Source organism: Branchiostoma lanceolatum, chromosome 6, assembly GCF_035083965.1.
Source record: "Branchiostoma lanceolatum isolate klBraLanc5 chromosome 6, klBraLanc5.hap2, whole genome shotgun sequence".
Taxonomy (NCBI): domain Eukaryota; kingdom Metazoa; phylum Chordata; class Leptocardii; order Amphioxiformes; family Branchiostomatidae; genus Branchiostoma; species Branchiostoma lanceolatum.
The window spans coordinates 13,289,262-13,311,254 of NC_089727.1; the positions used below are offsets into that span (position 1 = coordinate 13,289,262).

General features: G+C 40.7%; 3 protein-coding genes across 6 annotated transcripts; 2 read left to right on the forward strand and 1 right to left on the reverse strand.

The window, feature by feature from the left end:
• Positions 1-1,062: 1,062 nt before the first annotated feature.
• On the forward strand, positions 1,063-10,793 carry LOC136437387 (medium-chain acyl-CoA ligase ACSF2, mitochondrial-like). The gene is made up of 16 exons (XM_066431982.1): positions 1,063-1,242; positions 2,527-2,722; positions 2,938-3,066; positions 3,465-3,518; positions 4,843-4,961; positions 5,386-5,551; positions 5,851-5,946; positions 6,173-6,321; positions 6,533-6,624; positions 7,050-7,126; positions 7,289-7,396; positions 8,011-8,159; positions 8,406-8,547; positions 9,052-9,162; positions 9,517-9,585; positions 10,019-10,793. The coding sequence occupies exons 1-16, from the start codon at positions 1,124-1,126 to the stop codon at positions 10,079-10,081; spliced, it is 1,839 nt and encodes a 612-aa protein (XP_066288079.1). The 5' UTR covers positions 1,063-1,123; the 3' UTR covers positions 10,082-10,793.
• A 720-nt stretch (positions 10,794-11,513) lies between these two features.
• On the forward strand, positions 11,514-14,954 carry LOC136437402 (uncharacterized). Of its 2 annotated transcripts, none has more exons than XM_066432002.1 (3): positions 11,514-11,690; positions 12,457-13,478; positions 13,949-14,954. In XM_066432002.1, the coding sequence occupies exons 1-3, from the start codon at positions 11,675-11,677 to the stop codon at positions 14,138-14,140; spliced, it is 1,230 nt and encodes a 409-aa protein (XP_066288099.1). In that variant the 5' UTR covers positions 11,514-11,674; the 3' UTR covers positions 14,141-14,954. The 2 variants fall into 2 exon arrangements, with proteins under 2 accessions (XP_066288099.1, XP_066288100.1); XM_066432003.1 differs by lacking the exon at positions 11,514-11,690 and adding an exon at positions 11,808-12,229.
• Positions 14,244-21,102, reverse strand: LOC136437395 (methanethiol oxidase-like). 3 transcript variants are annotated; one of them, XM_066431994.1, is made up of 12 exons: positions 20,907-21,102; positions 19,993-20,121; positions 19,158-19,322; positions 18,881-18,945; positions 18,530-18,715; positions 18,048-18,168; positions 17,384-17,566; positions 16,709-16,890; positions 16,344-16,422; positions 15,871-15,992; positions 15,335-15,549; positions 14,244-14,913 (listed from the first exon to the last, which is right to left on the reverse strand). In XM_066431994.1, the coding sequence occupies exons 3-12, from the start codon at positions 19,297-19,299 to the stop codon at positions 14,751-14,753; spliced, it is 1,458 nt and encodes a 485-aa protein (XP_066288091.1). In that variant the 5' UTR covers positions 19,300-19,322; positions 19,993-20,121; positions 20,907-21,102; the 3' UTR covers positions 14,244-14,750. The 3 variants fall into 3 exon arrangements, with proteins under 3 accessions (XP_066288091.1, XP_066288090.1, XP_066288092.1); XM_066431993.1 differs by lacking the exon at positions 20,907-21,102 and having other exon boundaries at positions 19,158-19,318; positions 19,993-20,343; XM_066431995.1 differs by lacking the exon at positions 20,907-21,102 and having other exon boundaries at positions 19,993-20,125.
• Positions 21,103-21,993: the final 891 nt, after the last annotated feature.

Here is a 21,993-nt window from a genome sequence, read left to right on the forward strand (position 1 = left end):
CAACGCGCCACGCGGCCGTAGCTTATACTATAAAATAATTGAATTTTGGCAGCAATTAATGCAAAAGTAAAGTTTTTGCAATTTCTATAAAAGACACGTGTTATTTTCATATTTCCGGAACATACATCCCAACAGCGGCTAAGACGATAGCGACACACGAGAGTCGTACTCCCCTTTACCGCATTGATGTTCGCTTGGTACAGGCCGATGACCTGTGTTAGGATAGTTTCCGTTTCCGCCTGGCATATATTTTTGTTTACCGGGCAGTAGTGCAAGCAAACGTTAGTTACTCGCATTTCGATAGCTGTAGCAGGCTTAAGTATCAGACCTCAAGGTTTATAATAGCCACGACAGTGCAATGGAACATAAGAACGGGTCTGCCGCAGGACGATGTTTTTCAGGACTATTTATTTTGACCGCAGTATCGTGAGTGCATTGGCGGCGTACCGACTGTGACATGTGGCGCCTATAGTAACTAGTGTAAGTGGCCGTTGGTTGACCGATAAATCGGGAAATAACCGTTGTTCTGACTATTGAAATTATCGGTTCACAGCGACATTGTTGTATACTGTCGGATTAATGGTTCGTTTGGAACAGATTACGCAAGGCGCCGTCATATCGGGTCCTATGTTGAAGACGTAATTTTTCCGAGATATGTCAATGATTTGGAAGAGTTACACACATGTAGCAATTGCGGCAAAAACAACGTACACGATACAGTCAATGATTACCGAAATACTCTTAAGTCCGCTTGTTGATTTACATGAAATGGTGCGTTGGCGTAAAGGTGTCGAATTAATGGTTCCAAGCGGCGTTATATATTCTACGACATTAGTAGATCTAGCCTTTTTCTGATATCTGTATAGCCGGTATAACCGCCCTTCGGCGTAACACACCAGCTTCACAGGCACGCGGCTTTTATATAACGTTATATCTTTTAAACGGGCGAAAATTGATGCGCGCGTTGATGTCATCCGTACAATCGAATCAACATTGCCTAACAGCAAAATAAACAACCAGCCGGTGAAACCCCCCTGGGATCTAATGGTTTGTCCCATCCAAACTTTTAGAGGTCAAAGGTCGTGTAGATCTGGGGCAAGTGTCATCTGGATGGTGTGGGAAGATGTTGACGACAATTCTGCACAAAGGCGTTACATTTACGGGCATTCTGAGGCCCAAACTTTCTCAATGTTCTCTCTCGGAGCTGACGAAGCTGTGCCGTACGTTTTCAACAAGCAGAAGGTATGTAGGTGATACACACTTATCGACATGCTTGAGTGTCAAAACAGTGCATGGGCGGGAACTAGAAACTATCCAACAGCGTTGAACTCAACGCTGTTGGATAGTTTCTAGTTCCCGCCCATGCACTGTTTTGACACTCAAGCATGTCGATAAGTGTGTATCACCTGAGGCGCGTCCTTAAATGCCTCCGGTTATTTTACTAAAGTCGGTGCATAAAGGACATAACTTTAGATGTTTTGAAAGTTGTCAAAGTAATTCTAAAGCAAGCTTGGTCCATGCTGGGCTCGCTGGCATTCAACATCTGTCGGTCAAATTATATTGACGTTACCTGATGAGGGAGGGCAACTGGCTTTTAGTAGAAAAATCGAGCACCTCTGGCCAGGGTCAAGTAAAAAAAACCTCCTAGCTGCATATAATTCAGGCTGCAATAATTATTTACCCCTCGGTAGATATTGCCCCCAATTATGACCCAAGCTTTGAATTAAAAAAAAATGCCAAAAAGTGTGAGGCCTCAAAATAATGGGCCATTCAAAATACTCGTGTGCGTGCCCAAGGAGGGCCTTGGTGAGCAGCACTGGTGCGTGTGATCACTTTCTCACGCCTGATCTCTCGGATTAAAGAGCAGTAGAAGAACCTTAATCGTCTGTACCTTGTGTTATGTGTGCAAAGTGCAAGTCATTATGACCTTGCTAGCTACGATTACCTGAACTCACCACAGCTTACAAACACAGCTATCAATCATAAGATTAGCTTTATTGACACAACAAAAGGTCATAGTGATCTTCGTACGGTCAACTACAGAATAGAAATTCAAACAAAGTGTCCATAAAGCCGACACTTGACAACTAGAAAAAGTTAGCTGAGCTTAGTAAGCTAATTCTATAACAGTAATGATAGCCTATGTTGTAGCTCAGAAAAAAGCATGCCAAACATCTTCTGCATGTCATTGAAACTATGCATTACAAAGGGGAAAATTGTACTTATAGAGAGTTTTAAAGGTACAACCTACTCGCTATTGGTTGAACATTCATGAAACAATCAGAATATGTCAAATACTCATTTGATTGCCTCGTAGTCATAGAGAGGTAGTTGCTTTTTACTTGCCCTGGATTAAATCAACCCACATAATTAATATAAAGCACATTGCCTTAATGGAGTTTCAATGTGTACTTTCTTGTTCCAAAGAATGATACTATCTGCAACGTTGCTTGAGTCTGAATGCCACGACACTTTTAAAGGTCTAAGTATGGTAAGATGTGTTTGTTAATCATTTGTACCTTACAGACAACATGGAGTGGACCTGAAGCCAGAAGGAGTGAATCTGACCCACAGCTACTACCACAGCCTGACCACCACCCCTCTCCAGGGCATCACCATCGGTCAGAAACTACAACAGACCGTCCAGAAGTTTCCAGACAGGGAGATGCTGGTCTTCAAGATGGGAAACGTTCGCAGGACTTTTGAACAGTTCTTTGAAGAGGTAGTGTAATTTCTGGTTTTCAGATCGAATTAAAGGTCAAGTACATAGATATCCATTCTACATGTATAAGAAAAAATTACTAGTATTTGATAGTTCTTAAGATGGCTCTTTCTTTATGCTATCATTGTAAGTGCACATGTATTATATTTCTGTCTATGTGTGTTAAACTTCTGATCTGACATGAAGACCATATGTTGTTGATGATATTTCCACAGTGTGACAGACTTGCAGCAGGTTTTGTTGCGCTGGGTCTGAAGAAGGGAGACAGAGTGGGAATGTGGGGACCCAACACTCTGGAGTGGGTGCTGACACAGTTTGCAACAGCCAGGGCCGGCTTGATCTTGGTAGGTGTTCATTTTTAAATCTAGTAGAGACTGGAATTTAATCATTTTTTTTATCTCCATGTAAGTATAATTCTGCCCCTCTTACATGTTTGTATTTCCCAATTCTCAAAAATATTGCCCCCAAAAGACATGTTCAAGTGTTCTTTTGCAACTTTCAAATCTTTTCTTTCACACTTTAACTCAATTCTGTTTCATGTTTGTTAGATACTAGAATTGTCATAATACATAGATTTTTTTATGCTGTGTGAAATGTGGTCTCCTCTTGGATATGAAATTAACCTATTTCTTTCTAATCATTACACATAGCTAGGATAGGCCATTTACGCTATGCTTGGTACAAGCAATAGGGCGGAAATAGTGAGGTTTACTATTTCGTGCTTTCTGTTTTTTTTCTGAAGGTTAACATCAATCCTGCCTACCAAACTCATGAATTGGAGTTTGCACTGAGAAAGGTAGGAAAAAAATAGAGCTTGAAGCAATACATGGTTGTGTTAAGAAATTTGAATGTACATTTGTATTTTGGTATTATTTTGTCAGTAAAACTAAAAGAAATGTAGGTTTTAAGAGTTTGTCAGAACTTACATGAATTTATAATACTATCCAAATTTGTATCTTGCTTCCATTTGCAGCAACATAGTCAGCGATGAATGAACAGTTGCGTATCAAGCTCAGCTTTGCTTTGCTTGTCTTTCCTCTCCTCTACATCACATATTATGCTTTCTCTTGCCCTCAATATCATCCATAACTGCCATCTGCAATGCAATACATTGTCAAATGGCAGTGTGTGTTATTAGTCTATAGGGTGTTTGCACTCTTGTGACTATGATTGGCTCCTCTAGGTGACTGCCATGATGTCATGTGGAAAGACTGTAGAAGTCTCTTTCCATTTGTTTTTAATATGCATTCACATCTACTACTGATGCATGATGACTACTGACCTCTGTATAGTAACAATATATAACAATTGTATCTTACACTTTTGAAACCTGTCTTCTTTTCTCTGTCTCCCTCTTTTCTCCCATACAGATGAAAAGGTTAAGCTCAGACATAAGAAAAGGTGACTAATAGATATGTAAGTGCAGAAGCTGTTGTGAGTAAGTGTTCTGTTTGACAGAGTGTCAAATTGTGACTGCTGCAAATTAACTCTTTCTCTGTCATGTTATTGTCTTTTGTTCTGTTTTGTGGTATAGTTGTTGAATCATTCTTTTGATCTTTGAGTCTGTTAACAATTTGTATTCATTTAGAAATGGTTTATCATTCTGCTAAACATGATGTGTGGTATGTTCTTACTTTGCAATATCTTTGATAAGGTATTTAAGCAACTCAAAGTTATACGCCAAAAATAATTACTCAAGCAACTGGATAAATTTTTTTTTTTTTAAACACTCAAAGTTATTATATTTGGGTCAAAGACGGAGTTAAAAAGCTATATTTCAAAATTTTGAGCTGCTGTTGTTGCCATGAATAAAGTATTAGAAGACTATAATGTAACTAAGTAACCATCTGTGTAATGTATGAAATAGAGTTATGCATCCTTCCAATTCAAAGGAATTCAAACTTAAACTGTAAACCGGATCTTTGCTCCTCTTCAGGTCAGATCTATTTATTTATATATCAGGGTGGTTATTCTGAATGAGATTAGAGATGCAGTTTAAGATTCAATCAACATGAATTCTCTTATGTCTTATGACTTGTAACAAAATTCAACTCTTACTATATTGTATATTGTAAAAGTAATATGTTTTGGTGTGCCACATGTGTGTTTGTGATGTGCAGGTTGGCTGCCGTGCCATTGTCTCAGCCACTGCCTTCAAGACTCAGGACTACTACAAGATGCTTCACCAGATCTGTCCTGAGATGGAGAGTTGCAAACCTGGAGAGCTGAAAACTAGAAAGTACGGACACACCACTGCTTGTATACCACAATTTGCATAGCACGATATTTGGCAAATGTGTCATTTATTTGGTTGTACTTGAATCATCTTTATATATTTGCAAATATGGTGATTTCTTACCATGATATTTCCATATTGATAATGAAATAGTAAATGTAGAGCATTTAAGAAACTAAGAAACAGATTATGCTAGATGTACTCTATTCAAGTGGTAGGCTAATGACTACATATCTATCAACAGTCCTGTATTCAACATGGGGTAAATAAATACTGGATTAAAGAGTATTAAAAAGTTTGAATTTTTTACCAACTTAGAATTATGCAATATATAAGTCCAAGTCTAACCTAGCTTATGCAATTATTATTTGCACATTTGTGAAAGGACCTGCATCTAAAGTCACCATTTCTGTCCACGTGTTCCCAGTTTGCCCATGTTGGAAACAGTCATCATGCTGGGTGAGGAGAAGTTTCCAGGAACCTTTTCCTTCCCGGACGTCATGGCGATGGGGGACCACGCCCACAGGAGGACTGTCCTGGAGATGCAGGACAAACTGCAGTTTGATGATCCAATCAACATCCAGTTTACATCTGTGAGTCGTGTGTTGTCACTGGCAAGTGACCATGACTGATTGCCCCAATGAAGTTGGATTGTGATTTGTAGGGAAAGTTTTGAGTTGATAATTTTGCACTATCTTTGTTTGTACATGCATATCCATTTCCTGCAGATATGTATGACTCATACTATGAGTATATAAACATATCAAATGCTTTTTATAAGAAAATAGCAATATCATGTGATTATATTAGGCCCTAAAGAGAAAGGTTAAGAAATCCAAAATGCATTGCGCTTGGACTGTGTTGCACTTAACCACAATCTTTCTTCTCCCAGGGAACAACAGGGAACCCCAAGGGAGCTACGTTAACTCATCACAACATTTTGAACAACCAGTGGTTCATCGGACATCGACTGGGATTCCATGAAAAGGTTTGGACTGTTTTGTGTCATTATGCCATTAGTTTGTATCAGGGAAATATAAAAACACTATGCACTTCTCCTTTTCGTCCAAAAAAGGACAACCAAAACATTATGGGAAAGACTATTTAAACAAGTTGGCCTACTCACTTTTGTACTCTTTGACAGAAATCTGTCCTCGTTAGATTTAGACTTGAGATTAACATGATGATGTATCTACCTCTCACTTCAATGTTAGCACCACAAGATCTGCATGCCAGTGCCGCTGTACCACTGTTTTGGTATGGTTGGTGGTGCCCTGGCTGCCGGGGTGTTTGGGACCACGTTAGTCACGGCTTCTCCAAGCTTTCAACCAGAACCATGTTTACAAGCCATTCAGGAAGAAAGGTTAGTACAACGTATTTTAGCCTTTTTGTGCACTCATGATCAATCTATACTTCTTGACAGTTTTAACAGCAATCTTTTTTAAGTTTCTTGCTGCAATTTCATAACAGTCAGAGACTTTTTTCAAGTTAATTTTTGTTCTTCGTCCTTTTAGATACAGTTAGTAGACTTTCTGTTTATTTATAGTGACATTTTTTCCATCTTATACACGTAGTTGCACAGCTGTGTATGGAACCCCCACTATGTTCATCGACATGCTTCATCATTCCAATTTTGACAAATATGATTTGTCAAGTCTTAACACTGGTAAGAAATTCATACATATCAATTTTGATAGCAGCCTACCTTGCTGAAACAATGTTTAGGTGTAGTTGGCCTTTTTTGACAGGGCTTTTTTTTTACTTAATGTATTGCATATAGCATCTTTAGCAGGAGTATGCAATACAGATCATTCATTATTATCAGAACCCATGAATTCTAGAAAAAGTGGGGCTTTTCGTCTTCCATTGCCTCCAACAAAGAAGTCAAACCCAGCTTGTCTAGACGTAGTCAACACTAGTATTAGGTAGTCTATTGTTACAACAATGTCAGTCACAGTATACTGTCACATGTATGTTTTTCCGTATATTACCATATTGTACTTGCAATTCGCCCACGGGCATGAACTTGCAATAAAAAAACTTTTACTTTATTAAAAAACTTTCACTTTATTGTTCTGTTTTACTTAACAGGCATCATGGCAGGGTCACCTTGTCCTATCGAGATTATGAAACAGGTGGTTTCCAAAATGCACTGTCCTGAAGTTTGTGTAAGTATTCACTCCCCGTTACCATTTTACAATTACACTGGACAAAACCTACTTGCCATTTGCAAGTAGGGTTAGGGCTACAGAACATTTGAAACGTCTCTTTATTGATTGATGTAGAGAATTGGACTTTTTCCCGATGTAACTCGACTTTTGTGATTTCAGATTGCATATGGTACAACAGAAAACAGCCCTGTGACCTTCATGGGGTACATGGCAGACAGTTTGGAGAGGAAAGTGGGAACCATCGGACAGCCTTTCCCTCATGTGGAGGTGGGATGACATTTTCATTGGGATTTGTAGAAGCATGCAGGTTGTGAGGGAAACAGTATCACTTTACATGTTTTTCTTTGCTGTCTCTTTCTTACGCCAGTCCTACAAGTATATTTTTTTGTATCCTGTACACATTCATTTAGCTTCCATCAAGTAGACTTCAGCTCAGTGCAACTTTTTAAATCAATCTTTGAAGCCACATAGGAATGATGCTGTAAAAGATTTAGTAAATAGCCTTTCATCACCAAGGAGAGTAATAACCCTGCTGCTTTCAGTACCAAGGAAAGCACCAACCCTGATGCTGTTTGACATTGTGAAGGATTTTACATGCTGAGAAAGCATGGAGCAGTCCCTACATGATGATGTGATGACAGGCATCCCTAACATAAATTATGCAAATTTCATGTACAGTCTCAGACTGCATGCTAACTGAACGTTAGAGTCATATAAATATTTTGTCTGCTATGTTTAGATTTCCTGTTGTCAGAAAACCTTTGTGTGCAATTATGGCTTACAACTGGTATATAGATTTCAGTCAAGATGAATAAATGAATATCAGCAAGTTTTCCAAACTGTCATTGTTTTGTTGTTTGTTTATTTGTTGTGTTGCTTAGGTTAAGATTGTGGGCACCGATGGACATGTAACACCTGTGAATGAGCCAGGAGAGCTGTGCACGCGCGGTCCCGGTACCATGCTCGGGTACTGGGACGACCCCGAAAAGACTGCGGAGGTCATCGGACCAGACAGGTGGTACATGACTGGGTACGTCATACATACATGTTGTTTAGTCGTTTCGTACCTGGTATCGCATGGGGCAGCAAGTTTTCTTGCTCTATCTGTAGCATGAATTTGGAAGTACTGTCAAATGTTCTGTCAAAAGTGCCCAAGCGGACCACTCGGGGGATCCCCGGGATCAATAGAATCTAGTCTATGTGAACAGGCGGTCACTGTAGACTGGATGCGTCATTGTCAGTTAATCTTAGTACCTACCTGTATTGATATTTACAGAGACATTGCTGTTTTGGATGAGGAGGGTTACGGACAGATTGTGGGCAGAATCAAGGACATGATCATCCGAGGAGGAGAGAACATTTACCCGCGGGAGATCGAGGAGTTCCTCTACACACATCCCAAAATAGAGGATGTGCAGGTGGGTTGTATACTTGGCAACAGATAGTGTCTGTATTTGTATAGCCGGTATAACTGCGCTTTGGCATAAATGAACACACCAGCTTTGCAGGCAGGTGGCATGGTAGCAGCTCGTTATATCACACTGAACGAAATAGATGTGCCAAAGGAGATTTAGGGGAGGTACACTTGTTGTATCAAATGACCTGGCTAGCTAAGCAACCAGTCACATTTGTGCTATAATACATTTATGACAGCTAGTTGAGGGTATTCTCGAGACAGTCAAGGAAATTTCAGTTGTCAAGGTTTTCATAAATCCTTGTCCATGGTCCATTCAAAGTTTAAGTTCTTGTATGGTGATAAACTGTTGTATAGAGACCCTGGATTGAATAGGAGTTACTGTAACAAATTCTCATCAGTTGTTGAGACTGTTGTTGAGGGTCCAGTAAGATATTTGATGTGTTGATGTTGGGTATTCTTAATCATCACCTACTGTTCCTGAAGGATATTTGATGTGCTAATGTAGGTTATTGGAGTCCCTGATGAGAGGATGGGGGAGGAAGTTTGTGCCTGGATCAAACTGAGAGAAGGAGAGAACATGGAGGAGGAGGAGGTCAGAGCCTTCTGCAAGGGACAGGTGAATATGTCTTCTTATACGTCTTAGTTGAAACAACCATTGTGGACAATAAGCAAGATAAGAAAGGAAAGGAGGATTTGTGTGGTATCACTTTTTATGATAAGCCTGTTTATCAGAGATAAGTACATTACTATAACTGTGTTCCTGAAATTTTTTGAAAGACTTTTCCGTTTTAAAGAGACATTTTTTTTTAGATCTTCCTTATTCACCCCATCCACTTAAATGGAAAATTGAAAAGGCCTAAGATGATAATATCACATGTGCAAATAATGACATTTGCCAAAACACCGTATACTGCTTATGGCCATTCTCTTCGTGGTGATATTTCAATGCCATTATCTCTTCTTTCTTCAGATTGCCCATTTCAAGATTCCGAGGTACATCAGATTTGTGCCAGAATTCCCGCTGACAGTAACTGGAAAGGTAGGTTTTGCCTATACCTTAACTGTATGGATATAACCGCTAGTGACAGGGTGGGATTCTATGTGCATATCCTGACATTGTCATTAATATTTTGATGGTTGCAAAGAACCATGCAATGACGTTACATCTGTGGTTAATTTGAGGGATAGTTCAGAAGTTTTCCATCAAATTTGTGAATATGTCATATTGTAAAAATTGCCACTGTTTCCATGATGCAATGAAAGATTTCAGATTATTACAAGATTGAGCAGTAATTAAACTGTATCATCATATTAGGAAGCCAAATTTTTTATGTTTTATACAAGGAAATGACTTGTTGATTTGATGAATCATTTGTTTTTAGCCATGTATACTGTAGTCTTGAATGTGCTTTTCTATCATTAGACTTACATATTTACACATTAACCATGTTACTTATTACATCTGGCTCTAGGTGATGAAATTTAAGATGAGGGAACAGATGACCAAGGACCTCGATCTGCACATGTGGGGATGATCCTGTGTCATTGATGAAAATGAAAAAAGTGCAAGATATCTTTCAACCTAATCTAACAGCTTGATTTGACAACTTCTGGAAATAGCCATATTATCTTTAATCTCTTACTAAAATCATCTTATGCCCATCACTTGTTGTAATTTTTGGGGGCACTTGGTTGCAAGGCTTAGCACTGTTACGATGTCACCACTGACTGAATGATTGTCTTGAGAATTATCTGGATAAATTGTCATCAAACTCATACAAGTCCTGACAGAAACAGAGACTTCTAAATGCTTGAAAGTACAGAGAGTAAGAAGGAAAAGTCAACCAAATTTTTGCTGAAACAGTCATAACTAGATTTATACAGTAGATGGGATGGAAGATAAAGAACATCATGTATTAAGTGGCTCTAGATCTGTTTTCAACTACCTATTACACTGATCATGAATAGTTAATCCTTTCTGGAACTGTACTTGGTGGTGGTATTAACTAGCTGTTGTCATTATCATATAGACGTCCAATGCGTCTTTCATATCATGGTATTTGTTTTGATACTTCATGATTATCTATATCTAACCATGATTCACAATGAGATATTTTGATATGAGCAGAGCCTTTGCCATTAATTTGTGTGGAACATTAACGCATTGATTACGTGGATGGTATGGTTTTTAAAAATGATGAAATATTAACCATAGTTCAAATATTAACATAAACAAGATTTCCCATATGGTTATGATTTTTTTCATTAGTCTAAAATGGAAAGGGTAAGTGTAGGATATTTCTATAATGGTTGTTCTATAATACTTCCATAAATGAATTTTGAATTAAATCGTTTTATTGCTTAAGAATTTGAACACTTTAAAGGTGTTATTTTTCTATTACCATTTCTTTATTCAGCGGCATGATTGTGGCCGGATTTCGGAATCTCTAGCTAGCTTTTATAACCAATCATTTCTATCAAATTTGGTAATATGATAATTGTTTTTCTGTCTAACGTAATATTTTGCTTTCACCATAGTCCTTGAACTTAATTACAGACAACATACTACGTAGTTTTTCTGAAGCTCCGACCTCTCGATCAAAGGACCTCTCATCCATGAACAAAGTGGTTCAAGTCGGGAGAAGACTATTTTTGCCACGGGTTTGGCACAAAAGCCTTGGGCTTTCGACGTCTGTGAAAATGTGTAATAACTTGACGTTCGCATGGTAATAGTTGATAACAGGTGGTGCAAATTTTGAGGCCCACCTGAATATGAAAGAAAAGACTATCAGTGATACTTTATACCGGGCACCAAGTGGCGCTTGTAACAGTTGAGCAGTACAGATAAAATATCCTATTTGCAGATTTTATTGTCTTATACATTAAAAAACATTACGAAATGGCATATCTTAAGGTCCTAAAATAAATTTAAGATCCCACCACTAGCTGTTATTCATTTCGCTGTCGTCTTGTTTTGGTTTTCAATCATACGTGACTGGTCAAAGGTCATCACCCCGCAAGTTGACTTACCGGTTCTGCATCAGGTAAGTTGTCTGTTACACAGAAGACGACACCTGCACACCTGTTACCTATTACAGTTCAGTGTAAGTGGCGTTATCTGAGCAATCATGAAACCATCACAAGGTAAGACTACACACTTTAATATTAGTTTTTTTTCCCCAGTATTTAGAATTAGATGGCCACTATGAAAACAAAAAAAAACTTCGATATGTAGCACTCTATCTGTCACTACATGTATTATCAAACAAAGTCTCCAAGTCAATTTTTGTCAGTTTCAAATCAATAAATCCATCTGGACAGTTAGAAACAAGGTATATCAAATCGGGACTGATATACAAACAAAAAAGCACATGATAAGAATAGTAGCGCGGCGAAGTATCTGCAACATCTGTAATATTTCCCTACTGAAGTATAATTCAGAGACACTAACAGACACGTCTTGCTGCAAGCTTTAATCCACTCTGCTTATGTTACGCTGTGCATGGGTTACATTGTGTGGGACCTTCAACAAGACACTGTGTACGTGATAGTATGCGTGACTACATGCATTAGACATCCGGTCTCACAGTATTTAGTATACAAAAGGATACGCTGTACATGTACAAGTCGTCATGAGTTACAGAAATGGCCTCCAAATTAATTCTTGAAGAATGGGGTCTAAGGTAACGACCACATGTATATGCATGTAATACACACATATTGGTACAGCGATAAATTCAATCAAGGAATAATATCCTTGATTCAATGCATTATTTCGAAAGAGATTATACATCCTGCTATTATCTGAACATTCATGCAACGTACTAGTACTCGATAAATATCGCTGTAGATATTCTTTGTACAGAGTTGTCAGAGTTTTATTTGAATCATTTTTTTGGCTATGTTGCAGGGCACAGACTAAGTGCAGTGATGTACAGGGGCCCAGTGACCTGGCCGTGTGTCCTCATCCAGGTCTGTGATGCCTTCATCGTCCTGGGTGTCGTCCCAGCTATCCTGCTCGCGTCTTGGGCGGGTCTGTGGAAGGTCATGGACGTCTTAATCTTCCCGAAAGATAAGGAACTCACAGGGTGGCTCTGTTTGGCTATCGGTATAACCCTCCTACTCCTCCTTCACTTCCTCCAGAAGGTTTTCTACGACACCACGAGGAACATCAACCCCTACTTGTACGGTTTTCTTTGGCGCCTCCATGCGTACGTGTGTATAATTGCATCCGTAACTTTGTGGCGAGGCGTTTGGGTAGTCTTGGAGTTTTACACAGGGAAATCTGTCCTAAGCCTGGTCATCAGCGCAACCATAGCTGTCGTAATTCTTCTACCACTCCGGGTATTTAACGTAGTTGTCACTGTCCCGGGGCGTGTGGTCAGAGAGGTAGCTGCAGACCCCTTCAAAATCCACACCCGTTTCCAGACCGTTCCTTCTTGCAGCTACAAGTTCGTCCTAGACGTGTTCTTGAACGTCATTGTGATCTCTACTTTCTTCGTGGTTTACTTTCGAGGCGCTTACGAACTGATGGAGAAAGTACTCTACCCGGGCGACAAGGTCCGCAACCTGTGGGCATGCATGATGTTAGGATATGGCGTGTTGATTCCCTGTATAATAGCTCAACGGTATGTTGTCATGCTCTACCGGACGTTGGCAGACAGACTGTGGCTGAGGATCGCGCTTGATGACACGTTCGTTTTCATTGTTGCGTTTGGAGCGGTGAATGTGTGGAGGGGCTGGTGGCAATTCTACGACGTCTACCTGCTGGCAACAGGTGATAAGGTCCTGAGAGGATCCCTACTTCACCTAGCAAGTGTATTAGTGTCTTACCTGTTGTGCCTGGCCAGGGCACAGAGTTTCCCGCTGGGGCCTGACCGACTGGACGGTACGCTGAACTGTAAGACGGACAACATCATGGGCATGTACCTGGTGAGTAATGTTAATATAGAAATCAACTTTACATTTGTTAAAGTTCTCATACCATGTGGTGTAAAGGGCGGCACACATCTCGCTTCCTTATCAGCCAATGCCAATGGGCCACACAACTGTGCAAACATAGATGATACTACAGCAGGGAGCTAGTCCACTGGTACCGCTTTGTGTTCAACTTCCATTCTCTTTCCCATACTGTTCATTTTTCCAGAGGACGAAACAATTATGATAAAGATCCTGTCATATCTCGGTCTTCCATATGAAAAAAAGTTAAAGCGGGTGACTTCAGACTGAGGACGAAGCATGACGCTTTTCCCTCTTCTATATTTTAAATGGCGATTCTAGTCATCTCAACCTTTTATTCGTATGGCCACAACCAAGAAGTACTAAAACGTCGTAGATACTGAGCTCACAGATGGAATCGACGCTGGTGATCATGAACTAATCAGTTTTGTTTTGTTTCTCAGGAGGACAAAGAGTGCTGCTGTTTCGAGCCTTTCCACGTCACGGACGACACCACCGTTGTGAGAAAGCCGAACAGAGGTGCTGCTGGTCAGGAGGCGGAGGACATCATGCTGGTAGTTACAGAGGAGGAGACGAGGGAGGGTTCGCTCAACAACAAGGCTGCGACTGGATATGGCAGTACGCCTGGACAGTAGCTCTAGTTCACCTTCCACGTGTACCATTTGTGTTCAGCTGTAACTTATCGTTTTCATGTGTTCAACGTTATACGTGACCAAGGGGTGATTTCTGAAGAAACACTTAGTTTGGGACTGCAACAGTTGTTTATATATTTTGCCAGTCATATATTTCTTATTTGAAATACATTATTTGGGACAGTTATGAGAATAATTCTTTGCATGACCTCAGTCAGATCGATAAACCATTTGAAAATCACAACATTCCATTATAACAAGAAACCGTTCCATCCAATACTACTTAAGTACAGTTAATACATAATCTATTCTATGAGGTAAGATTTGCTTTAAACACCAAATCCATTACTGAATAGATATTTCGATTCTATCTGAGCATGGGCGTTGCTTGATATGGGCCTGGTCACATTCATCCCACCATCGTCGTACAAACGCCAAATGAGCGCATTCTTGGGCTAGTCATGAACATGTCGTACACAATCCAGCTGTCCTGTTACAGAAAATTTAGCTTTGATTCTTATCGGTGGTTGGTTCTGTCAAAGCCTGCTTAAAAATCTTCCGACATCAAAATCGTAAGTCTTGTTAGTGTGTACGTATTTCAGACTAATAAGCTTCACAGCCAAATGTCGGAGCTGCAGTCTCCGCCCGGGTAGCGAACCTCGTGTGCCAGGGCGGGTCCGTGCGGCTCCCGCCCGAAGTCTACCAGGAAGTCAGGGTTCCGGGACAGGCCTCCGACTTCTGTGTCCACGTCGATTTGAAACATCAGAGAGCCCTCCCTAGTTGGTTGAGAGAAATACATGAATGATGGTGAATTCAATATTTTATGTGAATATCGTCATGTTTTCTACAAAATTTATGCTAATTCAGCAAATAGTTGTAGAAAACCATAATATCATATAACGTTAAATGTCAACAGTAATGATATCCTTAGAATGCGAACCCTGTCGATCGGGTCTTTGTATAGGTGTATTTCTTAGATTAAGATCACATTTTATCCTTTAGATCGAAAACCCCTGGATATCAGTCATGTTATGAAATGTTCTTAAACTGCTCTTAATAGCCTTGTTTTCTTTAAAAATTGGCACGGGAAAACTGAATTTGCCGCGACTAACTCATGCAGCAATGCATAGTTGCACTCATTTTAAAGTCAATACCCATGTTCAGAAGAATTTTGCTTGACAAGTAGAAACGCCTTACTTTATCATGTCCGGGTAGAACTGTTTATCCCAGCTGCTGAACAGGGACGTGGTGACGTACAGACGTTTCCCGTCCAGACTGAGCTGCAGCATCTGCGGGGCGGAGCCCTTCCTGCGCCGCCCGTCCAGCACCAGGGCCTCGGGCTGCTCGTCCAGCTCCCGGTCATGGGTCACGCGCACAGGACCGGCCTTGCAGATGCTTCCACCAAGGAACAGCTGTAGAAATGTGAGATAATGCAGCACATCATTCCCTCAAGTCTAATGCGAAGTACAACCTATGCAGCTTTTCCGAATCAAAGGTCCTAGCGACCCCCATCCCCTAGACGACTGTAACTCCCCCCCTCCACCTGCTAAATATCGTACAGTCCCTTAGGTTCGCGGTTATGTTTGTGAAGAAACATGACATCTGGCCTTGCCCTATGGGCGAGCCTCTGACAGACGGAGTTATGATGCCGTTCAAACCCCAAATCACCTCATCATTTCAGTTAAATATTTTTGTAGGGATATTGTGAACTTGAAGATATATCAAATGTTAACCTGTCCAACTAGCTTCGGCTGCCTGCGGTCAGTGATGTCATACTGCCTGACGTCACCGTGTAGCCAGTTGCTGAAGTACAGGAACCGGTCGTCCATGGAGATCAGAATATCTGTGATCATCCCTGGGAAAAATGGAAGAACATTCTACTGACAGCCTGCACGAAACGCTTGATGTTTTTGTGTAACTTGTCGAAGGTACGTAAAACGCTTGATAGTCTTTACTGTTTCTTTTTTTAATGGCTCGGTCTCATTCCTCGTTCGATCTTGGGACAGTCGTGGATGTCGCACAAAATTCAGCTGTCTTTTGACGTGGTTGATGTTATCTCCAAGCAAATCTTCTGGTGACGGAATGGTTCAAGATGTCAGCCAAGACCATTCATAGACACTGTCTAGGCCGACATAACTATTTTACCACCGGAAGATTTGCTTGGAGGTTACGGTTGAACGTCTATTGTGGTAAAAAGTTTGCTCACCTGGCATCTCGGGTAACGCCCAGCCCTCCACCTTTTTACTCGCTACGTCAATCACTTTCTCCGTGGCCCAGTCACCCTTCTACAGTGGAGACAGCAGAGAAACGTTAAAACTGAGAATAAAATCATTAATTTGCGAACGCAATGTCTAAAGGAATTTGTTGAGAAGATGTTAGAATGAAATTTGTCTATCATATTACAGTACTTCGTTCTCTGCCAATATCTTCTGTATGCCAAATGGGCTCTACAAAATCGAATTACTTCTCTGATTTCTCTCTTTTGATATGACTTACTGAAATATATTTATAGTATACATCCATGATCAGCGTACATCTATATACTGGTATACATCCATGATCCGTCCTTACCGAAGTTCTGTGGAACCTGAAGACGCTGCTGCCCAGGGCACAACCCACGTACCCTTGCGGTTCGTCCGGGTTGTGCAGGAACCTGACTTCCAGTGGAATGGCGCCCTCTGGGCCGAGGTCAATGTCCTGGATGCGCCTGTGCGTTGTCCAGTCCCACACGTGCAAGCTCTGTCCGTACAGACCTGGCCACAAGAAAGATACCACTTAGGAATAGCTGGTGTCACAGTATGATTAATAGATAAATAATTTTTCAAACAAATGCTGGTGCTATGTGCCCGGCATCTGTCCGTAAGATCACGTGTCCAAAGTGATTGGTCATTCATTCCAACCAGAAGAAGGCTGTTACACGAAACTTTTTACGCTGGAACAAAGCTTAACTGTCAAAAGTTTGCACTCGTTCGAACACAGTAAAAAGAGAAATCAACTTGGCGTTGGAAATTGCAGACTTCATGATCACCTTTACGATTAGATACAAATCTCGCTGTTCGGGGCCGTAACCGAAGATAACCATCATTCCGAGAGCTACTACAAATCTTTGGTAGATATTTGAACAATTTTGAAGTAGTAAAGAAACTACCCTTCCTGTTCTTAGATTCACACTATAAATGTACGCGAGTATATAGCAGACTAATTGATATAGCACGCACGTAAGAAAAAGTACAAGTCCCGCCTTACCATCTTTGTAGTGTTGAGGGTTGAACCCATGTTCGAACAGTTTGGGGTGGCCCCACTCGGTACTGATCATGACGTTGTGTCTGGGTTGGTACCAAAAGTCGTACCCGAACTCTGTGTCGTCTTCCTCGTTACACCATGTTCCCTTCAGCTCAAAGGTATCTCCGTCAAGCAAAATAAATCCTCCTACAGCAAATAAGCATTGAAATACTAAGTTTTCATCTCTGTTTGCTGTACAGTTTCTTACATGGTTATTTGATGAAGACACTGCACCACAATAGATTTAGTTGGATACACCAAGAACTTAGTCTGCAACATGCTGATGTTTTGCAATTGGTAACGGATTTTACGTCTGATACTGAACTGAAAAAAAAGACATCAATATTTTATTGCTAATACAGTGAAAAGAAAACATCACCATGAGCAATACAAAAGTACACAATCATGTAGTCGTTATGATATAGATCATCTGGTTTCAAACTATGAAATCAAACAAGTTTTGCTGCAAAGCAACGCGATGGCACAGTTGAAATTTCCTAATGGTGCCTTGTAGCAAAACGATCTTATGGGCATGTGCTCCAAATGTCGGTACAGAACTTCCATTCTTTTAACATTTGATATCAAATGTAAAACAAGGGAAAACAAAGCAAAGTACAAGCTCTTGTACCTCTCCCATTTCCACAGGGATCACCTATAGTACTGATCATGACCTCCCCGCTGGCCAGACAGTGTGTGTTGTGGGGGTTAGCAAGCCCCACCTTCTCCAGTAGTTCACTAGGCTCCAATACCTGTAGAAGAGAATTGTCGGGAATGTTAGATTTTAGGGAAGCTCTATTGTGTTTTATCCGCATCACATACCAGGCCCTGACCTCAGGGTATGCAGAAGAGCGGGCGGCCAAAGAACAGCTAGAGGAGGGACCCAGAGGAGGAGATGAGGAGCATAAGCAATAGCTGGCACGACCTCAGAAAGAAGGAGGCCCAAAGACGAGTGCAATGGATGACTATCATCGGTGGCCTATGCTCCATCTAACCGGTGCAAAGGGCCTAAGTAAGTAACTCTTAGTATAACGTTACTGTGCTAAAAAAACGATTATTTTGATATTTTTACTTATAAACATTTCAAATGACCAAAGTCTTGAAGCAAGCCACCTTGTGAATTTGTGGAGCTCTTGGATTGGTTCCAGTATCGATGACGTATATGCGGCTTGACGTCAGTCCGGGGCAGATGAGGCGGTTGCGACACTTGGTGGGGTCGTCAAAACACGAGCTGCAGGCGTTCCACCCCGTGTGGTGGAGCTCGTCCTTCAGGTAAGGCATCTCCAAGCGGTGGATCACCTACAAACCAAGCAAAACGGGCGTAAAGCCCCCTTCTCACAACAATGTGATTTTTAACAAGTTGTTACTCTGTTAGGATACTGTAGTGGTTACTGAGGGGAACACAACACATATATGCACGTTTCATTAAGTGTGAGTAAAGGTTGTCACCATCGGTTGTCGCACCTTACTGTATGTAGGTGAAGCTGGATCCACGTCCACAGTTGCAAGGTAGTCCGGTTTATCGATACCTGGTCAAGAACAGAAAAATATAGTCATTAACTATGGTTGGTTGATGAATAGTCTATCTTGCATGACGTAATGATCATACAATTTCATGATATTTTGCTTATAAGTAGGTGAGGAAGCGAGTGATAACGTCCAGTTTGATGACGCATTTTGTAGATATGCGTCGAACTTAAAATTTTAACTTCAAAGCACGATTTTGACTTATTAGTCTTACCTGTGTTGCAGTAAATGCAGGGAAGGTAGGCGAGCTGCTCCCTTGGTGCCTTCATGGCATCCAGTGGGGTGCGGTATCCGGGCCCACCGCATGCGGCGCTGCTACACGGCTTCTGAATCGATGCTGACGACTGGTGCATCATTACGGCGACAAGACGACAACTCCCTGTGCGACAAGTTGTGTCAAGGATATCATAAAATGTCCTTGGTTGTATGCACTTTATTTTCAGCAAATTGTCCTTGAAACTCTAAACTGGACAAGGTCTTTCTCGTTTGGTAAATTGTAGACTGATTAAAACAGGTCAGTGACCTGTAAACTTTTCGCTTATCATGATACCATGACCTTCACCGCTTTTTTGGTGTATCTTATTACCTGGATGTCTAATCTTCATCGACGTACCATGACCTTCATTTTATTATTCATTGATAGGGCTTGTTTCTTGTGAAGACGATCATTGCTTCTTAGGAACGTCTTTCCAAAAGCTGAACAGATTCACTCTCTTCCCTTTGAAACACGCCAAGTTTGTTCTATAATGCCAAAACATACTTCAAATTCATTTTTCATAAGTTATGTTTTTATCTACTTTGAGAAAAGGTTCAAAATGACATGTTTTAAACGGTTGTGCGCGGTTGTCCAGTAAACATTAAATCTTAGATACAACACAACCAATGAGCAATTTGGACGATTATCGACCATTATACTAGACTTTTAACTTCTAAACAACTGATAGCAGCAGTTTCAGGGCATATATCAGGGCATATACCTACATGGAGACAGGTCAGTTTGGAAATGCCCGACGCACCTGGACATATAGATATGTTACAACGTACTGCACCTGCCTGCTGAATCTGAAGGGTCGCGACGAGACTACTGTCACCTGTCACCTGACTCGAGCCCCGTCTTTCCGCCCACCGTTCTTCACTAAGAAGTTGTTCTGCAGCTGGATAAACCCCGTGACACAAGACTGACCATGCCGCCCTGTAGTGAATAAACAAAGCTCACTGTAAACTGATCTTATCAGATCATAGGTACCACTGCAGTATACCGACCTAGCTCAGGACAATGACCCGATTAATGTCCACTAGTTTGTTATTGTTGTTAGCAGATCATGAATGGATGTTAGAAAATTAACCGGCCAGATGTTTGAACCTATTCTCCAAGCAGAGGTTTCGATCAGGGGGCTCGTAGTGATCGGGATTTTTGAAGGGAGGGCAGCGTTAAAAATCCCGGCCACTACTAGCCGCCCGACCGAAACCTCTGCTTGGAGAATAGTTTGAACCCCGGCCTTCTGAATGCAAGGCAACCATTCCATTCCCTGAGCTATTGTACTGGTCAGTGATTCCAGTGTACCCCCTGTCAATAAGTATTTTGCACTATTGACATGGCGAAATTATAGGTCACCCTCGTTTCAAGTATAACGCACATTCACGAATACATTGTAAAAGTTGGTCCTTACTAGATCTACTTACGACGGATATAAGTGGATAGACCAATGATGTAATTGTTACATGTCGACCCATCAAGATTTTTCTTAGTTACATTTCAGAAAAATATAGAGAGGACAATGATTAAAATTACTGCAATGAATGAAAATATCCTGCAGCTGTGAAGGAACGTTAACGATACAGATAATCTTTTTTCGGTGATCTTGTTCTAGAAATCATAAAACCCTGGCACAACAAATATGTCACCCCGTAGGAAGTAAACAAAACTAGTCTATAGACTCTGATCTTGATCCTGGGCACAAACCTTGAACTTTGCTCTGATCATGAGTTATTAAAACCCTCCTGCGGTATACCGAGCTGGCTGAGGACTGTGGCCTGACCAATGTCCAATACGTGTTGTGGTAATCAGCGTATCAAAACGTTTGATAGAAATTCAATTTTTTCAAGGTACGTAATAGAATCTGCAGCTGTCATTCAAATCATTCTTGGCCAAGCAACATATGATGTGTTTATTTGTGAGAAATGATCAAAAATTAACTTGCGTTTCACGAACGTAGAAGTATTGAAGGGCATTGAATATAATACACACACACACACACATATATATGTATATATATAACGTTATAACGTTATGTATATTCAATGCCATTCAATACGTTCGTAAAGGCGCGAGTCGATTTCTAACATTTAAAAATATCATACATACTTCTCTCAGCTGACCTAACTCAGCAACCAATAGGGAATCGGGTGTCAAACGGTTACTCTACGGTGCTGAATAACACAAACCAAGGAGGCACAAACAGAGCGCTGCGGCTCAGTTGGCGACTCGGATATCAATTGAGAAAACATTCCGTGTTGTCGATTTAATCTGCACCCGTAGCTATAGAGTGCAAGTGTATTTTGTAAATGTGAAAGTTATTTGTATGATCAAAATATTTCATGGACTTTTATTTATTTATTTAAGGACCTTAAAAAGCATCCAGAGCATTTTATGAGGCTTGAAACTTGAATGAAAAAACTCTAATTCCTGCACATTTCAATAACACTATACCATTACATATCGACATAAAGGAGCAAAGATACGGTGTCGTAGTGGTGAGAACTGATAGAAAATTCAAGCCCTAATAGACTGATCCTGACTGTCTATCAAAATTAGCGGTTCGACCAATGTCAAAGATTTGCATTTTTATGTTTTAATTTTGTATTTCTACGTTTTGACGGAGGTGGGCGGGGCTATGGTATCGGTCCGCGGTCTACATTCAGTACACCGTGAGGCGCGTGAAATTAAAAGATCACCGCTGTAGCTTATTTTTGTGCCGCTTTTGAGCACTTTTGATAAGAAATACGCACGCAAATGTGGTAAACAGTGGCATTAATGTCAGTTTCATAAA

Excerpts from the sequence above, each read along its gene's own strand:
- LOC136437395 (XM_066431994.1), bottom strand. The coding sequence starts at position 19,299 with ATGATGCACCAGTCGTCAGCATCGATTCAGAAGCCGTGTAGCAGCGCC. Across the intron at positions 18,946-19,157 it reads CTGCATTTACTGCAACACAG|GTATCGATAAACCGGACTAC; the intron begins GTAAGACTAATA and ends GTTCTTGACCAG. Across the intron at positions 16,891-17,383 it reads CCCTCAACACTACAAAGATG|GTCTGTACGGACAGAGCTTG; the intron begins GTAAGGCGGGAC and ends TCTTGTGGCCAG.
- LOC136437402 (XM_066432002.1), top strand. Across the intron at positions 13,479-13,948 it reads ACATCATGGGCATGTACCTG|GAGGACAAAGAGTGCTGCTG; the intron begins GTGAGTAATGTT and ends TTTGTTTCTCAG.
- LOC136437387 (XM_066431982.1), top strand. The coding sequence starts at position 1,124 with ATGTTGACGACAATTCTGCACAAAGGCGTTACATTTACGGGCATTCTG. Across the intron at positions 6,625-7,049 it reads TTTGTCAAGTCTTAACACTG|GCATCATGGCAGGGTCACCT; the intron begins GTAAGAAATTCA and ends TTTACTTAACAG. Across the intron at positions 7,397-8,010 it reads AGCCTTTCCCTCATGTGGAG|GTTAAGATTGTGGGCACCGA; the intron begins GTGGGATGACAT and ends TGTGTTGCTTAG.